Source organism: Puma concolor, chromosome B2 (assembly GCF_028749965.1).
Source record: "Puma concolor isolate L17-30 chromosome B2, mPumCon1.1.hap2, whole genome shotgun sequence".
Lineage (NCBI taxonomy): Eukaryota > Metazoa > Chordata > Mammalia > Carnivora > Felidae > Puma > Puma concolor.
This window is the reverse complement of record NC_141671.1, coordinates 145,444,915-145,460,917: the sequence shown is the minus strand read 5'-3', so window position 1 is coordinate 145,460,917 and position 16,003 is coordinate 145,444,915. Positions and strand designations below refer to the sequence as shown.

The 16,003-nt window shown below is 42.1% G+C and overlaps 1 protein-coding gene across 4 annotated transcripts in view; it reads right to left on the bottom strand.

Moving 5' to 3' along the window:
• FNDC1 (fibronectin type III domain containing 1) overlaps positions 1-16,003 on the bottom strand; it is a 107,595-nt gene that overhangs the window by 1,904 nt on the left and 89,688 nt on the right. For all 4 annotated transcript variants that reach the window (XM_086708252.1, XM_086708255.1, XM_025925619.2 and 1 more), the window contains 5 exons: positions 13,457-13,565; positions 7,378-7,457; positions 4,039-4,068; positions 2,929-3,090; positions 1,471-1,593 (listed from right to left, as the gene is read on the bottom strand). In XM_086708252.1, coding sequence (XP_086564378.1) covers positions 1,471-1,593; positions 2,929-3,090; positions 4,039-4,068; positions 7,378-7,457; positions 13,457-13,565 — 504 coding nt within the window. The remainder of the gene's footprint in view (positions 1-1,470; positions 1,594-2,928; positions 3,091-4,038; positions 4,069-7,377; positions 7,458-13,456; positions 13,566-16,003) is intronic.

The following is a 16,003-nucleotide window of genomic DNA, read 5'->3' as shown; positions in this document are numbered from 1 at the left end:
GAAAGGTTACCCGCCATTCTACCAGTGAGCATGCTAAGTAAGCAGCACCTCTATTCAGAACCAAAACCATGGCCACAGTCGCAGAAACACAGTGAACTATAAATAATGCATAGTAACCTTGGGGCAATGCAAGAGTCTGAAAAAATAAAGAAATGTGATATATTTTATATACTGACTGTGATGGTTAATTTTATGTCAGTTGGGCAAGGCCATGGTACCCAGATATTTGGTCAAATATTCTAGATGTTTCTGTAAAAACATTTTTAGATGAGATTAACATTCAAATCATCAGACTTTGAGTAAAGCAGGTTATTCTAGAATGTGGGTGGGCCTCATCCAATCAATCGAAGGCCCTACTAGGAAAAGATTAACCTCCCCTGAAAAGGTGGGTATTCTGCCAGCAGACTGCCTTCAGACTCAAACTGCCACACGTACTCTTCCTTGGGTCTCCAGCCTAGTCTGCAGATTTTGGACTTGCCAGCCTGTACAATCATATGAGTCAACTCCTTAAGACACCTCTCCCTCAATCTCTCTCTGTCTCTCTTTCTGTTTCTCTCTTTCTTTCTGGTTCTGTTTCTTAGGAGAACTCTAATCACTTATTTTACTGTTGTGTGTATTTTACTCTATCTTAACTCTCTAAAAATGGGCAATTTGCATCCCAGCGTATTGTATCTTTTTTTGTAAACTAAAACATGTTGCTGGAACATGTCATGTCTTGAAAATGCTAGATCACTAAGAGTTAAGTGCATAATGGAAACAGTGCTGTACCTCATTCAGTTGTTCTGTTTACTTTTTTGGCAGTTGAGGGAGTTGGTAGTGTATTACAAGTTGTTAACCTTTAAGAGTGATATACTTTGTTCTCACTCTATAATGCCTAATGAAATAGTTGATACACTGTCTTCTGAAGTGTATGATAAGCTATGGTTGGTTTGCATGTTCATTGACTCTTTCTTCCTTTGTACCCTTGTTTGTGCCATCCTCTGCCTGGAAGACTCTCCAATCTCTGCATGTCTAGGTCTTCTTATGACCCAGCTCAGACTCTGGCTCTTCTTCCCTGATAGCTTCAAGTGGCCTGCCTCCCTATTGTGCAGACTATAATCTGCACAATTACCTGACAATAGGACAATTATGTGATGTAACTCTTGTCATTATCTGTATTTTAAGTTGTTCCTTAAATTAGTTACCTTTCACTATTTGTTTACCTTTCCCAGTTACAGAGCAGGGAAGTGATTTTTCTGAGAGTAGGGACAAGGTCTTATATTCCTTGGTATCCCTGCCTTTCCTAAGTTCACCCCAATTCTAGCACATGGTAGGAGTATTTTGTTGATTCCTTATTTTTATGATCCAAAATGTTACCAACACCTGTCTTTAAATGGCAAACAAAAGGGAGAGTTCTGGTGATTTTCTCCTTACATTAGCCTTCCTCTCCCAGCCCCCAGCGTGGTATAATCAGGCCTTTGTTCTAATTACCTTGAATGGTGGGGAGAGCTTCTACGTAGGACTGAGGCCCTGTTCTTCCATCAAGGTGTGAATCCACAAACTGGCAGTGGTCTTCACCTCTTCCCCAGCTGTCCCCAATGTTGTAGAATGTATCTGCATGAGGGAATACAACGGGTCAGTGACTGGTCAAAAAATGTACAGCTGGTTTGAGAGTTCGCACAAGCTTTGGAGACCATTTGAACTGGGTACTTAAATTCTGTGTGTCATACTTTCCACATTGGAAAAATTATAATGGCACCAACCTCATAAGTGTTGTAAGGATTCAGCAAGCTTGTGTATGCTAAATACTTAACAAGTCCTCACTAAATGGAAACTATTAATATAATAGGCAGTTTTAGCTTTTAACTGGTAGGGCTTTTTACTCCTTGGTTCTTTAAAAAAAGGAATAGATGAAACTGTGATAGAGAATATATTATGAGATAATTACAAAAGGCATGAAGATCTGTAAAAAATAGAACCTATTTTCATACATAACTAGAAGTAGGGTGTGTGTGTGTGAGTCATAAGCTGCTGTCCGTGGTACTGAACCACAGCTGCACAGTAGGGCAGTTGTTTCAGTCAACCCTGGGATACTGGAGTGGCTGTGTAATCTCTCCCGGGAATTCTGATGCAGGGCACGGAAAGCACAATGGTGGGTGAGAAAAGAAAGAGCACAGATAAACAAATAGACAGTGGCTGTTAGGAGAGGTACACACACTGAGAAACCGCCAGAGTGGAGAATGGTAGGGAAGACTTTGTTTTGACATTGTCTTTAAATGATCACCACTAGCATGAAAAACAAAAACAAAAACAAAATGACCTATGAAAAAAATCTATAGCAGCTGAATAAAGGTTTTAAAAATGTATGTAGTAAAATCTTAAAGGTGTGCAAGTTTTAAAATAAAAAAACCCAAATTTGTATAGGTGGATGAGTCAAAGCCAGCTGGGTAGAAATGGCATTTTGAAATAGTAGCTCAAGATACTCATGAAATTCTTTGTTTTAATGCCTTACCATAATGAAAACAATGCAATTTTTATTCAGACACAGAAAAAAATAATACTTCTGATGTATTCACCGTCTACAGTTTTTCTTCACAACGGTGTGGCAATGGCAAGGACTAGAGTGGGCAGAACTGTTCTTCAATACTTCTGGCTTATGCTCATACCTATTATTATTGAATTAATGGCAAAGAAAATTGGACTTCATATATCTACCAGAATTTTGGACCTCATTTCTAAAATGCAGTGGATTTAAAAAATACAGAAAACAAAAACGAGTAACTCCAAAATAGAGCCTAAATATCCAAATTGTGTTGAGCCAGAGTGAGATATAATGGGTCCACACTTCAAATACATTCTGATGCACCTGCTATGTCAATTTAGTACCTGGTAAAATAAAAAATTTCCATTTCCATACCTTCCCACACCACACCATTCTCAAAGACCTACCTTTCAGGTTGTCACTGAGGTAGATCTTATACCGCAGTGAATTACAAAGAACAACTCCCACAAATTTTCTATACCACGTCCGCTTCACATACTGCCGGCCGTGGCAGTCCGTGTAGCTGGGGTCATGTTTGAAAGCAAATGGGATCCAGATGGGCTCACCACCTTGATAATACAAAACATAATCTCTAAGTCATGGCACTCCACAACATTTATTGTCACACAAGGTATCAGAAAATCTGGCTTGTTCACTGGCCTTTCCCCTCCTCTCAGGGCTTTTCTCACCTCCTCAGTGGGCACCCTTTTCCTCGTTCCCCTTCTTTCTTGGCACTGATGTACAATTGAGGAGTTCCTCTTACCTGAACATATTTCAAGTACTGTATTTGCATTTCTATAAGGGATTCTTGAAGTAAGAAAAGGCCTTTAAGCCTCAAGGCAAATAAGATATAATGGCATATTTGATCTTTTTGGACATGCCATCCTACCTCTCCACTCCGAAAGTCCCTCAGCATAGGCTCCTACTGTTCCTGTCACTCATAAGACCTGTCTTGAACTTGAGCAATAGGGCTTTCACAGCTGGTTTGAAACACCAAGTAAAAGATGCGTTGTACACTTAATCCATTTTTCTTTCTTTTCAGCAATTTAAAATATTGAAAGGGAATATAAATATAGTTATTTCATTGATATTGGCCACTCCATAATGGTTTTCTTTTATAGATATTAGCTGCTAGGGTCCTATAAAAAAAAAATTCTCAGAATCATTCTTTTCCCTAGATCAGGATGAAGAGTACAAGGAAACCACAGAAGTTGTCAAAAATCATAAAAATGCAAAAATGGTCAGGGAGCCTGGGTGGCTCAGGGGATTAAGCTTCCGACTTCAGCTCAGGTCATGATCTCATGGTTCCTGGGTTCAAGCACTACGTCCAGCTCTGTGCTGACAGCTTGGAGACTGCCCCTCTTCCACTCACACCCTCTCTCTCAAAAATACATTTAAAAAATGCAAAAATGGTCTAGCATTTCTACTTGTGAGTAATCATAGCAATCTCATATTCAGTATTCAACATGATTACTAGAATGTCAGGTTTATTATTTATGTCAAGAAGAGAAACTTACCGGGTGGCCTCACAACAAGCAGAGGATTGTCTGTAGAGTGAAAAAAAAATAATTGACTTCACTATCATATTTCACAACCATGCAATTGTTGAAATGTTTATTGTAACTGAGAGTGCTAACTGAAGAACTCCCTGGAATAGATACAATATATTTTATTTGAGAGATGCCAATGTTTTCCTTAGTTTTTATTTTCTAAGCATTTTCTTCTGAGAAATATTTTTTCTTTTTTTATACATTAAATATGATTTATTGTCAAATTGGTTTCCATACAAAACCCAGTGCTCATCCCAACAAGTCCCTTCCTCCCTGCCCACCACCTATATTCTTTTCTAATTAAATTGCCTTATTATTTATATAGAAGTTGTGGGACAATATAGTTAAGATTTTGATTCGGGTACTACAAAAGAATTCAATATTTGTCATTTTTAAAAGATGTGTCTATCTTGACAAAAAAGTTTGGTTTCTTAAAAAGGTAAACATATACCTACTATCTGATCTATCTACCCCATTCTTTAGTATTTATCCAAGAGACATGTCCATGCAAATACTTGTCCATGCAAACACTTTGCACTTGTCCATGCAAACACTTGTACATGAATGTTCATAGCAGTTGTGTTTGTAATAGCCAGAAAGTAGAAGCCAACTGAAATGTCTATGAACAGGTGAATGGGTAAGTTATGGCACAGCCATATGATGGAATATTGCTAAGTAATAAAAGAGAATAAACTATTGATATATACAATATGGATGGATCTTAAAATGATTTTGCTGAGTGAAAGAAGCCAGACAAAAGAGTTCACACTGTATGATTTAATTTGTATACAATTCTAGAAAGTGTAAATAATCTAGAGAGATGGAAAGCAGAGGAGTGGTTGCCTGGAAACAGGGGAGAAGATGGGCGCATGGCGGGGACAGGGGAGCTGGGTTGCACAGCAGCAGTGAGCACGTTGGGGTGACAGTGATATTCACTAGCATGATTGCGGTGATGGCTTCAAGGGGGTAAACACTTTAAAAGCTACTGAGTTGTATACCGTGTGTGTGTGCGGCTTACTGTATGCCACTTGCACCTCAACAAAGTGGTACTTAAAATCTCTGTATCTTAACCCAAAAAATGCCACTTAAGAAAATACGGAACTAGCTTTTTAAGGAATGCTGCTTTAGAAAAAATTCATTTTTGTGGTGCCTGGGTGGTTCAGTCAGTTAAGGGTCCAACTTTGGCTCAGGTCATGCTCTCCCAGTTCGCAAGTTCGAGCCCTGTGTTGGGCTCTGCTCTTACAGCTCAGAGTCTGGAGCCTGGTTCAGATTCTGTGTCTCCCCTTCTCTCTGCCCCTCCCCACTTGTGTGAGCATGCATGCACGTGCTCTCTCTCTCTCAAATAAACACAAATAAACCTTAAAAAAGAGTTACTTAAAAAGAAATAGTTCATTTTTATAAAATGCCACAGGCTAGGTAAACATGGGCCATTCATTTTTTTTTTAACAATCATAAAGAAAAATTGCTCTTTCAGTGTAAATATCCTGTGAGTTTCAACACATGCATTTGTTCTTGGAACCCCCACAAGCAGGATACAGAATATTTCCATTACCCAAATCTCCCTTGAGCTACCCCTTTGTACAGATCTTTCATTCACTCTCACAGAACAGGGACCTACCATTAGCTGTAAGTGTGAATGCCTGTTTTGCTCTCCTGCTCTTAAGTTTCAACAGTCTGCTGAAAAAAATGTCAAATATTCCAGGGCAGGGTGGAGGGGAACATATGGAACAACAGCGCAGCACAAACAACAACCAAAGCTTGCCCCTGTGGTGCAGCCTACATTACACGTACACGTTTGCTTCATGGATTTTTATGTTCGGCAAGTGCCAGAATTCAATTACTTGACAATGTTCCTGTTGTCAAGTAACCACTTTCAGCCGGGCTGTGCAAAGGGAAGGAGAAGCTTGAACAAACTCACTGAACAAGCAAAGATGCCCAGGGCAAATAATTGTCATATTGCAAGTAATTATCAAATTGTCAAATGGCATACGTAAGGATCTCCTCGGAGCTGACTGTAAAAGACAGTCTTCTTCAGAGGTGTGGGGGGGCCAACGCTCACTCTTTGGAAGCCACAACGGTTAGGGTGGGGGCACGGCAGGACTTTTCTTAGGAGGGGGAGTAGCAGAGAGCTATCTCTTTCAAACTGTATGGCAGTCTCAGAAATTACATTTCTGTTCTCAGACTTGGGGCCAGAATTTCTTGATAGCTTTCTAGATTTGAATTATTTTTTTCTATATACTTTTATCATGTTAATTCTGATCATCACCAAAGGTCCACTCTCTTTTTAGGAAATGTAGCCATGAACTAGACATGTTCCCTTCTTTACCAAATTAACCCTTGGAAATGATTTTCTCTCTCTTAATTATTAATGAGGAACACACTTCTTAAATGAAATTAGTAAAAACGCTTTTGAGGTCCTTTGCCAGCATTTCTAGTATGAAGCATATTCCCATGAAAGATTTTATCTTTTCTACTTACTGTGATGCAGATTTCAAATCATCACGCTTAAAAATAGCTTCCAATGACAAATGTCCTGGGATCGAACTACGTGTGGGAAATAATCTAACCAAAGAGAAGCCAGAGCAATTTTAGTGCACAGCCGGTTCACACGGGTTTCTGAAGGTGACCTGGTTCGTTCGGAGTCATAGGTAACAGCTCCCAGCATAGTTTCCCATGTGGAAAGGCTGCTAACCCAGGACTGTGGCCGTGGCCAGTTTGTGCACACTGCTGTGGACCATGACCACAAGAACACCTTATGGGAGGGCCAGAGAGCTCTGTACACCAGCATGCCCCAGTGCACCGACATCCTCTGAGTGACACTGCTTGTAAGACTGGCTGCTATTCTAATTAAACTCTCCGTATGAAGTAAAGACATCTTTGTCTCCTGGCAAAAGAAGCATCTTGAAGACCTGACTAATTGGAAGAAGCAACCGCCTCTCTGGCCACATGACATCGATGCTCTTCAGCTGTTTGTAATAAAAAAAAAATTAGCTCTGTAACTAAATCTTCTACAGGGAGATTCAAACTTATCTTTCCCACATGGTTGAAAACTAGATTTTTCCCTTTCATTGGAATTTGACCTTTCCACTTTCCAGGCAGTTCCCAATGACGATTACTCTTAATTTTATTATCCAGATTTTAGCACAGCAGAAAGAAAACGATGTTTATTTTATGAAGTGATATCCAACATGAACTCATTAAATAGAAAAGATTCTACTTCTTCAGTTTTTATTCCATTGTAGTCATGATTCCAAGTGATTTGTCTTTGAGAAAAGGAGAAGAATGAGAATATGAAGTTGCTGTTACCTGATTCTGTAACAAATGAGACCGAAGGGCTGATGGGTCCGTAGCCATGTGGATTTTTGGCTTGAACTTTAAAATAATACCTGAAATTGGAAGAAAACATTTTTTGAAAGAGAAGCTTCTTTAATTTCTGTGTAATAAGACAGATTCCCCAACTATTGAGCATTTGCTCTGTGGAAGGGCTTGACTGTAATTTTTTTTTTCTTTTTGAGAAAGAGAGAGAGAGAGAGCAGGGGGAGGTACAGAGAGTGGGAGAGAGACAGCTCAGCGTGGAGACCTATGTGGGGTTCAATCCCACAACCATGAGATCATGATCTGAGCCAAAATCAAGAGTTGGACGCTTAACCAACTGAGCCACCCAGATGTCCTGAGTATTTTTTTTTTAAGTTTATTTATTTATTTTGAGAGAGAGAGAGAGAGCAAGTAAGAGAGGGGCAGAGAGAGAGAGAGAGAGAGAGAGAGAGAGACAGAATTCCAAGCAGGCTCAACACTGTCAGCACAGAGCCTGACATGGGGCTCAAATTCACAAACTGAAATCGTGGCCTAAGCCGAAACCAAGAGTCAGACGCTTAACCAACCAAGCCACCTAGCGCCCTGGAGTGTTACTTAATACATCACTGATATTCATATTTTTCCTGAACTTTCTCATTTTCTAGTAACTTTTCAAAATAATACAATTAACAGCATAGACTAATGTAGCTGATGGCAACAGAAGGAGCAAATCGGGCAAATAAGCCACTTAGTGTGTGTTCCTTAAGGCATCAAGGCTACATGGCCCCACACAGGCTCATCCCTGGATGGACACCCCTCTCGCCCTGCTCTTGCCCCACTTGAGTTCCACAGCTTGAGAAGGAGAAGTTAGAGCAGCAAGACACTTACAGAGCAGAATTCAAATGTAACCTAATTCTTATCACTGGACTCTGTGGAAAAGCAGGATGTTTGACCCAGTAATGATGCAACTCACTGTGGGCAGGGAGAAGTCAGCCAGTCCCGAGGTTGGCCTCCTCAGTGGAACTGACCTGACAATGATGTTTTGGGCATGGACAAGTACTATGGTTGGCTCTGGAGCTTTAAAAGTCACTGATGGGGCGCCTGGGTAGCGCAGTTGGTTAAGCGTCCGACTTCAGCCAGGTCACGATCTCGCGGTCCGTGAGTTCGAGCCCCGCGTCGGGCTCTGGGCTGATGGCTCAGAGCCTGGAGCCTGTTTCCGATTCTGTGTCTCCCTCTCTCTCTGCCCCTCCCCCGTTCATGCTCTGTCTCTCTCTGTCCCAAAAATAAACGTTGAAAAAAAAAAATTTTTAAAAGTCACTGAGTTTCAAGCTTCTGTGCCTCAAGGAAATTGAAGCAAGTCCAAGAAGGGGAAGAGGCCTGGAGAGGTTCTGCTGTGGATTAATCTTTGTCTTGGAACAGAGAATGGGCTTGTTCATCTAGCAGGAGACTGACAGGCCAAGCAGGTTGGGAGTCCCTAGACATCTTGGTTTGTGCTCTTAGGAGCTGCAGGACAAGAAGTGGTGGTTACAAACTACCGGAGCCCAACACCACAACTGTGACCCACTAAATCTACTGTTAATCTTCGTGGCTTCTCTACCTCTGGAACACCAGACACTACCTGTGTTCCTGTGGTCCTCAGCTACTTACAGGTGAAGAAGGGAGTAAGAGACCCCTGTAAGTGGTGGTTCTGCCATTTCCAAGAGTTCATAACAAGTCTTTGCCTATGGTCAGTCGTGGCACACAGGTTATATGCATTAATTAAAGTGTGCTAAATTTTCAAGAGGTGAATTATTTATTCAGATTGCAAATTCATACTTCTGTTACATCACTGTCCCAGTGCCAAGCCCTCGGACCTTCTGAGATCACCAAGGGAGTCTTGGGCCTCACAGTTACACAGAGATATTTGACATTGGGCTTGATTAAACAGCAAAGAAAAGCTCATTTGGGAAATCTGGTCTTCTTTTAAGCCTTTCAAGAAAGTCACTCACATCTCATTTAGAAGAGAATCCTTTTTAAATTTCATTAAAAAAAAAGATATGCACAATTAAGAACATATGAGTTTCCAAATCTCAATTCACTCAGCAGTCTGTGTTTTCCCAATTATGCATACTTTTATTCAGTGGTTATGGAGTTATTTAAGGCAAAATTCTGCAGGCAGTGGGTTTGGCATACGTCAATGATACTGGTCAAACTTACAGATACTTTCTTTCCTTAAAAAGGGAAATCAAAACCTAAGGAATGACACATACTCAGAGGCTCCATGAGACATTTCTGCTGAATATTTCTTAAGCCATCGCTGCAGTGGTCCTGATACCAGTCCCCAGGGTCCACCGAGGGAAGCACAGCTCTACAATTGTGGAGATGGCACAGGACGCCAGACTCGTAAGATTGCGTCACTGTATCAATTCTGTCTCACCACTGAAACCTAAGTGTTCCCCTCATCCACCTTCTCTGTCCACGCAGTTACTCTGTCCTCCAACAAAGCCCTCATGGCCCAATTCCAAGGACATATTTCCATTTGAACCTCACCTAATGTGTCAAAGCAAATTTAAATACACTAAACTGAAAAACATGAAATTATGAAAAAAAAAGTAAGGTTCCTACTTTCAAAACCACATTAAACTTCTTCTAGAAACTAAAATATATATATATTTCAAACACTGAATAGTCTCTGACTCACCCAAGTAACAAGAGCAATCCAACTTTGCCTTCTTATATAAGTTCTTGGCACCTTCTTTTGAATAGCTCCCCAGCCTAAGTCTTTGTGCTTTAAGTATAAATGAAACTTGCAGACTCTAGAAAGTGATCTGGGACCAAGATGGGTGAACAAGGTGTGCAATGTCCATGTGAATTCAAGTACAAGATTCAGTTATAAACAACCAAAGCTTAGTTTTTTACACAGTGGCTCATCTAGAGGGGACTTCCTATGTCTCCCACAGGGACTCAGGTGGGATCTGGAGAAGCCCTGAGGATAGTGCTGACAACAGGGACATGCAGCCTCCATGGAATAAAGACGAGGACCACTAATGTGGATCCACCAGAGACATTTTGTATCAGCGTAACACAGGGAGAAGATGGGCGTCCCTACATCAGGCTGTTCACGGGGGTTTTGAGGAAATCTGCGTAGAGGAGCCATGTGTGCTCTGTGCCTTGGCCAGCACTCTCCATCAGAAGAAGGAATAGGGGTGCCTGAGTGGCTCAGTTGGTTAAATGTCCAACTCTTGGTCTCAGCTCAGGTCATGACCTCACGATTTGTAGGTTCAAGCCCCATGTTGGGCTCTGTGTTGACACTGTGGATCCTGCTTGAGATTCTCTCCCCTACCCTGCCTCTCCCCTGCTTGTGTGCTCTCTCTATAAATAAATACATAAACTTAGAAGAAGAAGAAGAAGAAGAAGAAGAAGAAGAAGAAGAAGAAGAAAAGGAGGAGGAGGGAGAGGAGGGGAGGAAGGAGAAGAAGAAGAGGAGGAGGAGGAGAAGGGAGGAGGAAGAGGAGGAGGAAGAAGAGGAGGAGGAAGGAAGGAAGGAAGGAAGGAAGGAAGGAAGGAAGGAAGGAAAGAGGAATTGAGCAGGCATCCTAGAGAGAAGGCTACAGTAGCAGCTGCTATTTCCAGCCTGTCCATCAGGGCACTGACTGTGGGTGGAGGGTAAAACAGGAGCCTCAAGGGACTCCCAAGACCCTCTGGGACCAGCCTGTCCAGCCTCCTCTCTTCCTCCTCTGCCACCACACTGGCCTCCTTTCCTTTCTAGAACATACCATGCTTTTGGATGTCCTTTCTGCCTGGCCTCGCCCCATCCACATTCTCCAGATTAACTGCTGCTTACTACTACCCCAAGGAAGCCCACTTGACTGCCCCTCCCCCACAAGTTCAGGAAAAAAGTCCCCTATTATACTCTGCCTCAGGACACTGACTTGTGAAATTTTATTATTTATATTATTGCTGAAGAACTGTGAGCTCCATGAAGACAAGGCCACGGTGTAGTTTATAGTCTGCCTCCCCCACCCTAATCCACCCCCTCGACCCCCAACCAATCCCACCCCCTTTCTCAGTGCATAGTCTGGTGCCTGGCACAGAGAAAATACTAAGTACATATTTAAGGAATCATGAGCCCTCATGCAGACCTGTTGGAAGAATGAATATACCTTCCTCCTGCATAACCATCTCCTGACATTATCCAAAACTCAAATCAGCCTAGCAGCAAAAGTTGTAGAAAGAACATTGGCCATGGGGTGGGGATTCAGGAGACTGGGATTCAAGTTCTACCACAGAAGCTATGAGGAAGAACCTCTCTCACACCTCTTTCAGCCTTGTGACACTGAGACTGTTCTGGAAAAGCACTGTCACTCACACAAACACAAAAATTGGATATTGACTCCATTGTCTTAAATTTGTTGTTTTTGTTTGCTTTAATTAATCAGTTTTTCATAATTACTAGGGAAAAATAAATAAAGGTGCTTTTCTCTGGTTCCTGCTTTGCTCCTTGCTTTTTATTCAAATCCTGAAGCCCATAATAGTTTGTGAACACTTAACTCAGGTAAGTCCACATGGCAGTTCCAAGCCCCCAAAGAAGGTTCTCAGCTAGTTCACAAGTGTCTCAGTACCCATGGCTATTGCCTAGTTTCTAGCCCTTTGGCACATTTCTGTTTAAGAAAAGTATTTTGTTTCAACCTTCTCTGTGTTCCTCTGATTGTACAGAAAATGAGAGACCTCAGGTCCACAGACATGTCATTTAGAGCTCTTTGCTCCATAAATATAGGGCTTGATGTGACACTGATGTGCTGGAGTCATTTGTATGGGCTTGAGAAAGCCAATTATTAAATATTCAAGAATCATGCAGGCCCACTGGTAGCCTGGAATTGGCCATGGCAGGAGTATTCACACTACAGAAATTGGTAAACACCATCAATCAGGGATTTTTCTCCCCAGAGAGCTGGTTTACATACACACCATACTTGACCATCATGTTCTTGGTGCTTTGTCCATTTTCATCCACCAGAAAAGCTTTTCTGATGATCATTACTATCAAAACCAGATAGTATAAAAGAGGAAATGCACACTCACCCTCTTGTTGCCTTGGGAATGTTTTGTAGCTCTCATACTGAGAGCCAGAAACTCTGGTTCCCGGATGGCCCTCTGGCCAACCAGTCACTGTCCAGTTTCAGAAGATGCACTTGTAACCTTTATTAATGTGTAAAATGCATCTTTCTAAATGGTCTGATCTTCTACATCACAGAGTCTGAGTACCAGTTAACTAATATGTTTAGTAATTGCTGCCCCATTGATGTCACATATGAAGGCTGTGCTGCCTAAAGCCACCGCATGATTGACTGCATATGGATCCATTCCCCTTCAACACACAGAGCCACCTTTCTTTCCCCAAGGGTAAGTAGTGTCTAGTCTCTGGAAAACTGGTAATAAAACAGAAACATGATAGACTAACAATCACAATAGAATAATTTCTTCTAAGAAAATACATGACATACAATGGGCATCCCTGGAAACTCTATGAGAAGTAAATAGAGACTGCAGCAGAAATCATAAAACCTATTCATCGATCTTTTCATTTTCTTTTTTTTTTTTTTAATTTTTTTTTTTTAACGTTTATTTATTTTTGAGACAGAGAGAGACAGAGCATGAACGGGGGAGGGTCAGAGAGAGGGAGACACAGAATCTGAAACAGGCTCCAGGCTCTGAGCTGTCAGCACAAAGCCCGACGCGGGGCTCGAACTCACGGAGTGTGAGATCGTGACCTGAGCCGAAGTCGGCCGCTTAACCGACTGAGCCACCCAGGCGCCCCGATCTTTTCATTTTCAACCTGAGGATATCTGTGACCACACACACAGGTCTCTCTCTCTCTTTAAAAAAATTTTTTTTGAGAGAGAGAGAGCCTATGCAAGCTAAGGAAGGGAAGAGGGGGAGAGAAAGAGAGAATCTTAAGTAGGCTCCATGCTCAGTGCAGAGCTCAATGAGGGGCTCCATCTCATGACCATGAGATCATGACCTAAGCCAAAATCAAGAATCAGACACTTAACTGACTGAGCCACTCAGGCACCCCTCTCTCTGTTTCTTTTTAATGATGAACACATCATACCTTGTATTTGGCTTCAAGTTCTCAATGGGCAAATGAGTTACCGAAGAAGCTTGAGTAGACCACTTGTTCCTAATGAAGTCTTCATAGGATGCACTGTAAACCAAGTAACCTGCAAGTGGAGATAAGGAAGAACCCACTGAGCATCAATGAACCACATCACCCATGAGGTTTGCCCCTGGAAGAGGACAAGGAAGAGGCAACAGCACAGCGGCATTCCCTTCTGTGGGAAAAGTTCAAGAATGAGAGAGAGCTGCATGCTGCATCTGGATGGGGTATAATGTTGGTACCTTCTGGTGAATTCAGATATGGATAACAAAATTAAACATACTTCTTCACAACTGCTGGTTCCCTTCCTTCTCTTTATCTCCCACATTTCCTGGCCTTCTTCATTTTGTCAGGACTAATCACCTTGACTAACCTTGACTGACAGAGAAAAAGGCAGCAGAAGAAAAATCAGTGACCTCCACATGAGTATTTGAGAATTTCCTGGCAGAGATATATGCAGTTGTCCTTCATGTGAAACAAAGAAACTGTTGATGGTGAATTCTGCGTGTGTGTGTACACACGTGCATGTTCATGTGTATGTGTGGGGGACTGAAAGACCCCAGACTCACAGTGGTCTCCTCACCCATTTGGTGAAGGATCTCCTTTGATTTCTAGTTGTTGAATATCTGTGCCTGCCCTTGACCTCGATGTCTAGTGACAGCTGTCAGGTGGTTCTTTCTGCCTTATGTGCTATGAATGGATCCCAGTGGGCCCATGACACCTGCCAAGGCTTCAAGGCTGCCTCAGAAGGCCAAGTGAAGTTCATGCCACAGCTCAGTGCATCCTCTACATGAGTATCTTATGTCATACACAAAGGAAGAAAATATTTGTCAGGTACCACCTATGTTCCAAACACTATTCTAAACATGTTCAATCAAATTTTCTTTTGATTAATTCTCTTGATTCTAGTATGTGGGCATTGCTATCCCCAGAGAAAGAGTCTTAGAGGGAGGTTAAATATCTTGTCCAAGTTCACATTCATTAATTCATTTAATAGATATTTACTGTGTGCTTACTATTTGTCATATACTATATTACGTGCTGGAGATAAAACAGTGACTCGTTTTATTTCAACCTGAAGGAGGAGCAAGCCAGACACACAGGCAGAATTATATGGTTGTGATGAGAGTCACAAAGGGGCAGTCCATGCATTTGGAGGTGTGTGCAGGCAGAGTCTCCCTGGGGTCATGAAAATGGGGCTGAACACTGAAGGATGGGATGCAGTCAAGGTGCAGGGTAGGAGGTGGGGGGAGGGGCTCAGATAGAGGGAAGACCAGGAAAGATGTTGAAGACAGAGGAACCAGCAGGAGATGGAGTCTCAGAGTGATGGGGGTGGGGACAGCATAAGATGAAGCTGAAGAAGCACAGAAGAGAGAAAATACTCAGTGTCCTTAGGTCACACAGGTTTTTGCTTTTCATTCAAAAGGGAGATACAACCAGACTGTCTTTGATGCCTCTCTCTGGTGCAGAGTAAAATGAATCAGGTATGGGGTGTGGATCGGGTGGTCTAGCCAGCCAGCGACTGTCATATCCAGGTGAGAGGTGGTAACGCTCAGATTACTCAGATTCATGTGGTAGTTAATGGAGAGAAATGGATGGGTTCAAGAGAAGCCTGGAAGGTAAAACTGATAGGATTGAGTGATGAACTGAATATGGTGGAGAAATTGTAGAAGATTTGAAGACAATCCCAAAGCTTCATGTTTGCAGAAATGGGGTGGGGAGTGGGGTCATTCTCTGACATAGGAGACACAGATGAGCAAGCTGGGTATCAGAAGGATCATGAGTTTGATTTTGGATATGCTGAGTCAGAGATGCTTTGGAAACATCCTGGTTATGACATCAAGTGCCTATCTGATTTTACTGTTTGAAGCTTGAGGACAGGCAGGCCTAGCCTTGAGCTATCAATGAATGATTCATCTCCAAGATGAATTAAAACCACATTCCTGGGTGAGATTCTGGAGGGAGAGAACTTAGAGGAAAAAAGAAAGGGGACTTGGGGCCAAATGTCGAGAAGTTCCAATATTTACTGTTGGGGCAAAGCAGACAAGCCTGTGAGAGAGACTCAGAGGTTAAGAAAATCAGGTCACAAGTCAAGGAGGTGGAGAAGGGCAAAGCATTGACTGCATCTAAGAGGCAAGCTACCTGTGACTGATTATTTTCACAAGAGCTATTTTGGTGACATAAATAGAGTGGATTAGAGTCACACAGCTCACCAAGGGGCACACCAGAACCAGAAGCAGGTGTGCTGGGCTCCAAAGCCCTTTCCACACTGTTCCCTGGAGGAATGCATTCTTTGCTTTCTTCAACAAATATAGTGGGAGAATTTGTGAAAGGCTGCTGCTCTCTCCACAGGAGTTCCTCCTCCTCTGATGACAGTGACGGCAAGCCATGTGTGCTCACAGTGACGTTGTACGTAACGATGGCTGGTGCTTGATTCATTTACTGATAAAGAGCTCCAACTATTTTTTCCTTTAGCCTTTTGAGGTCTGTTGCTTTTCCTGC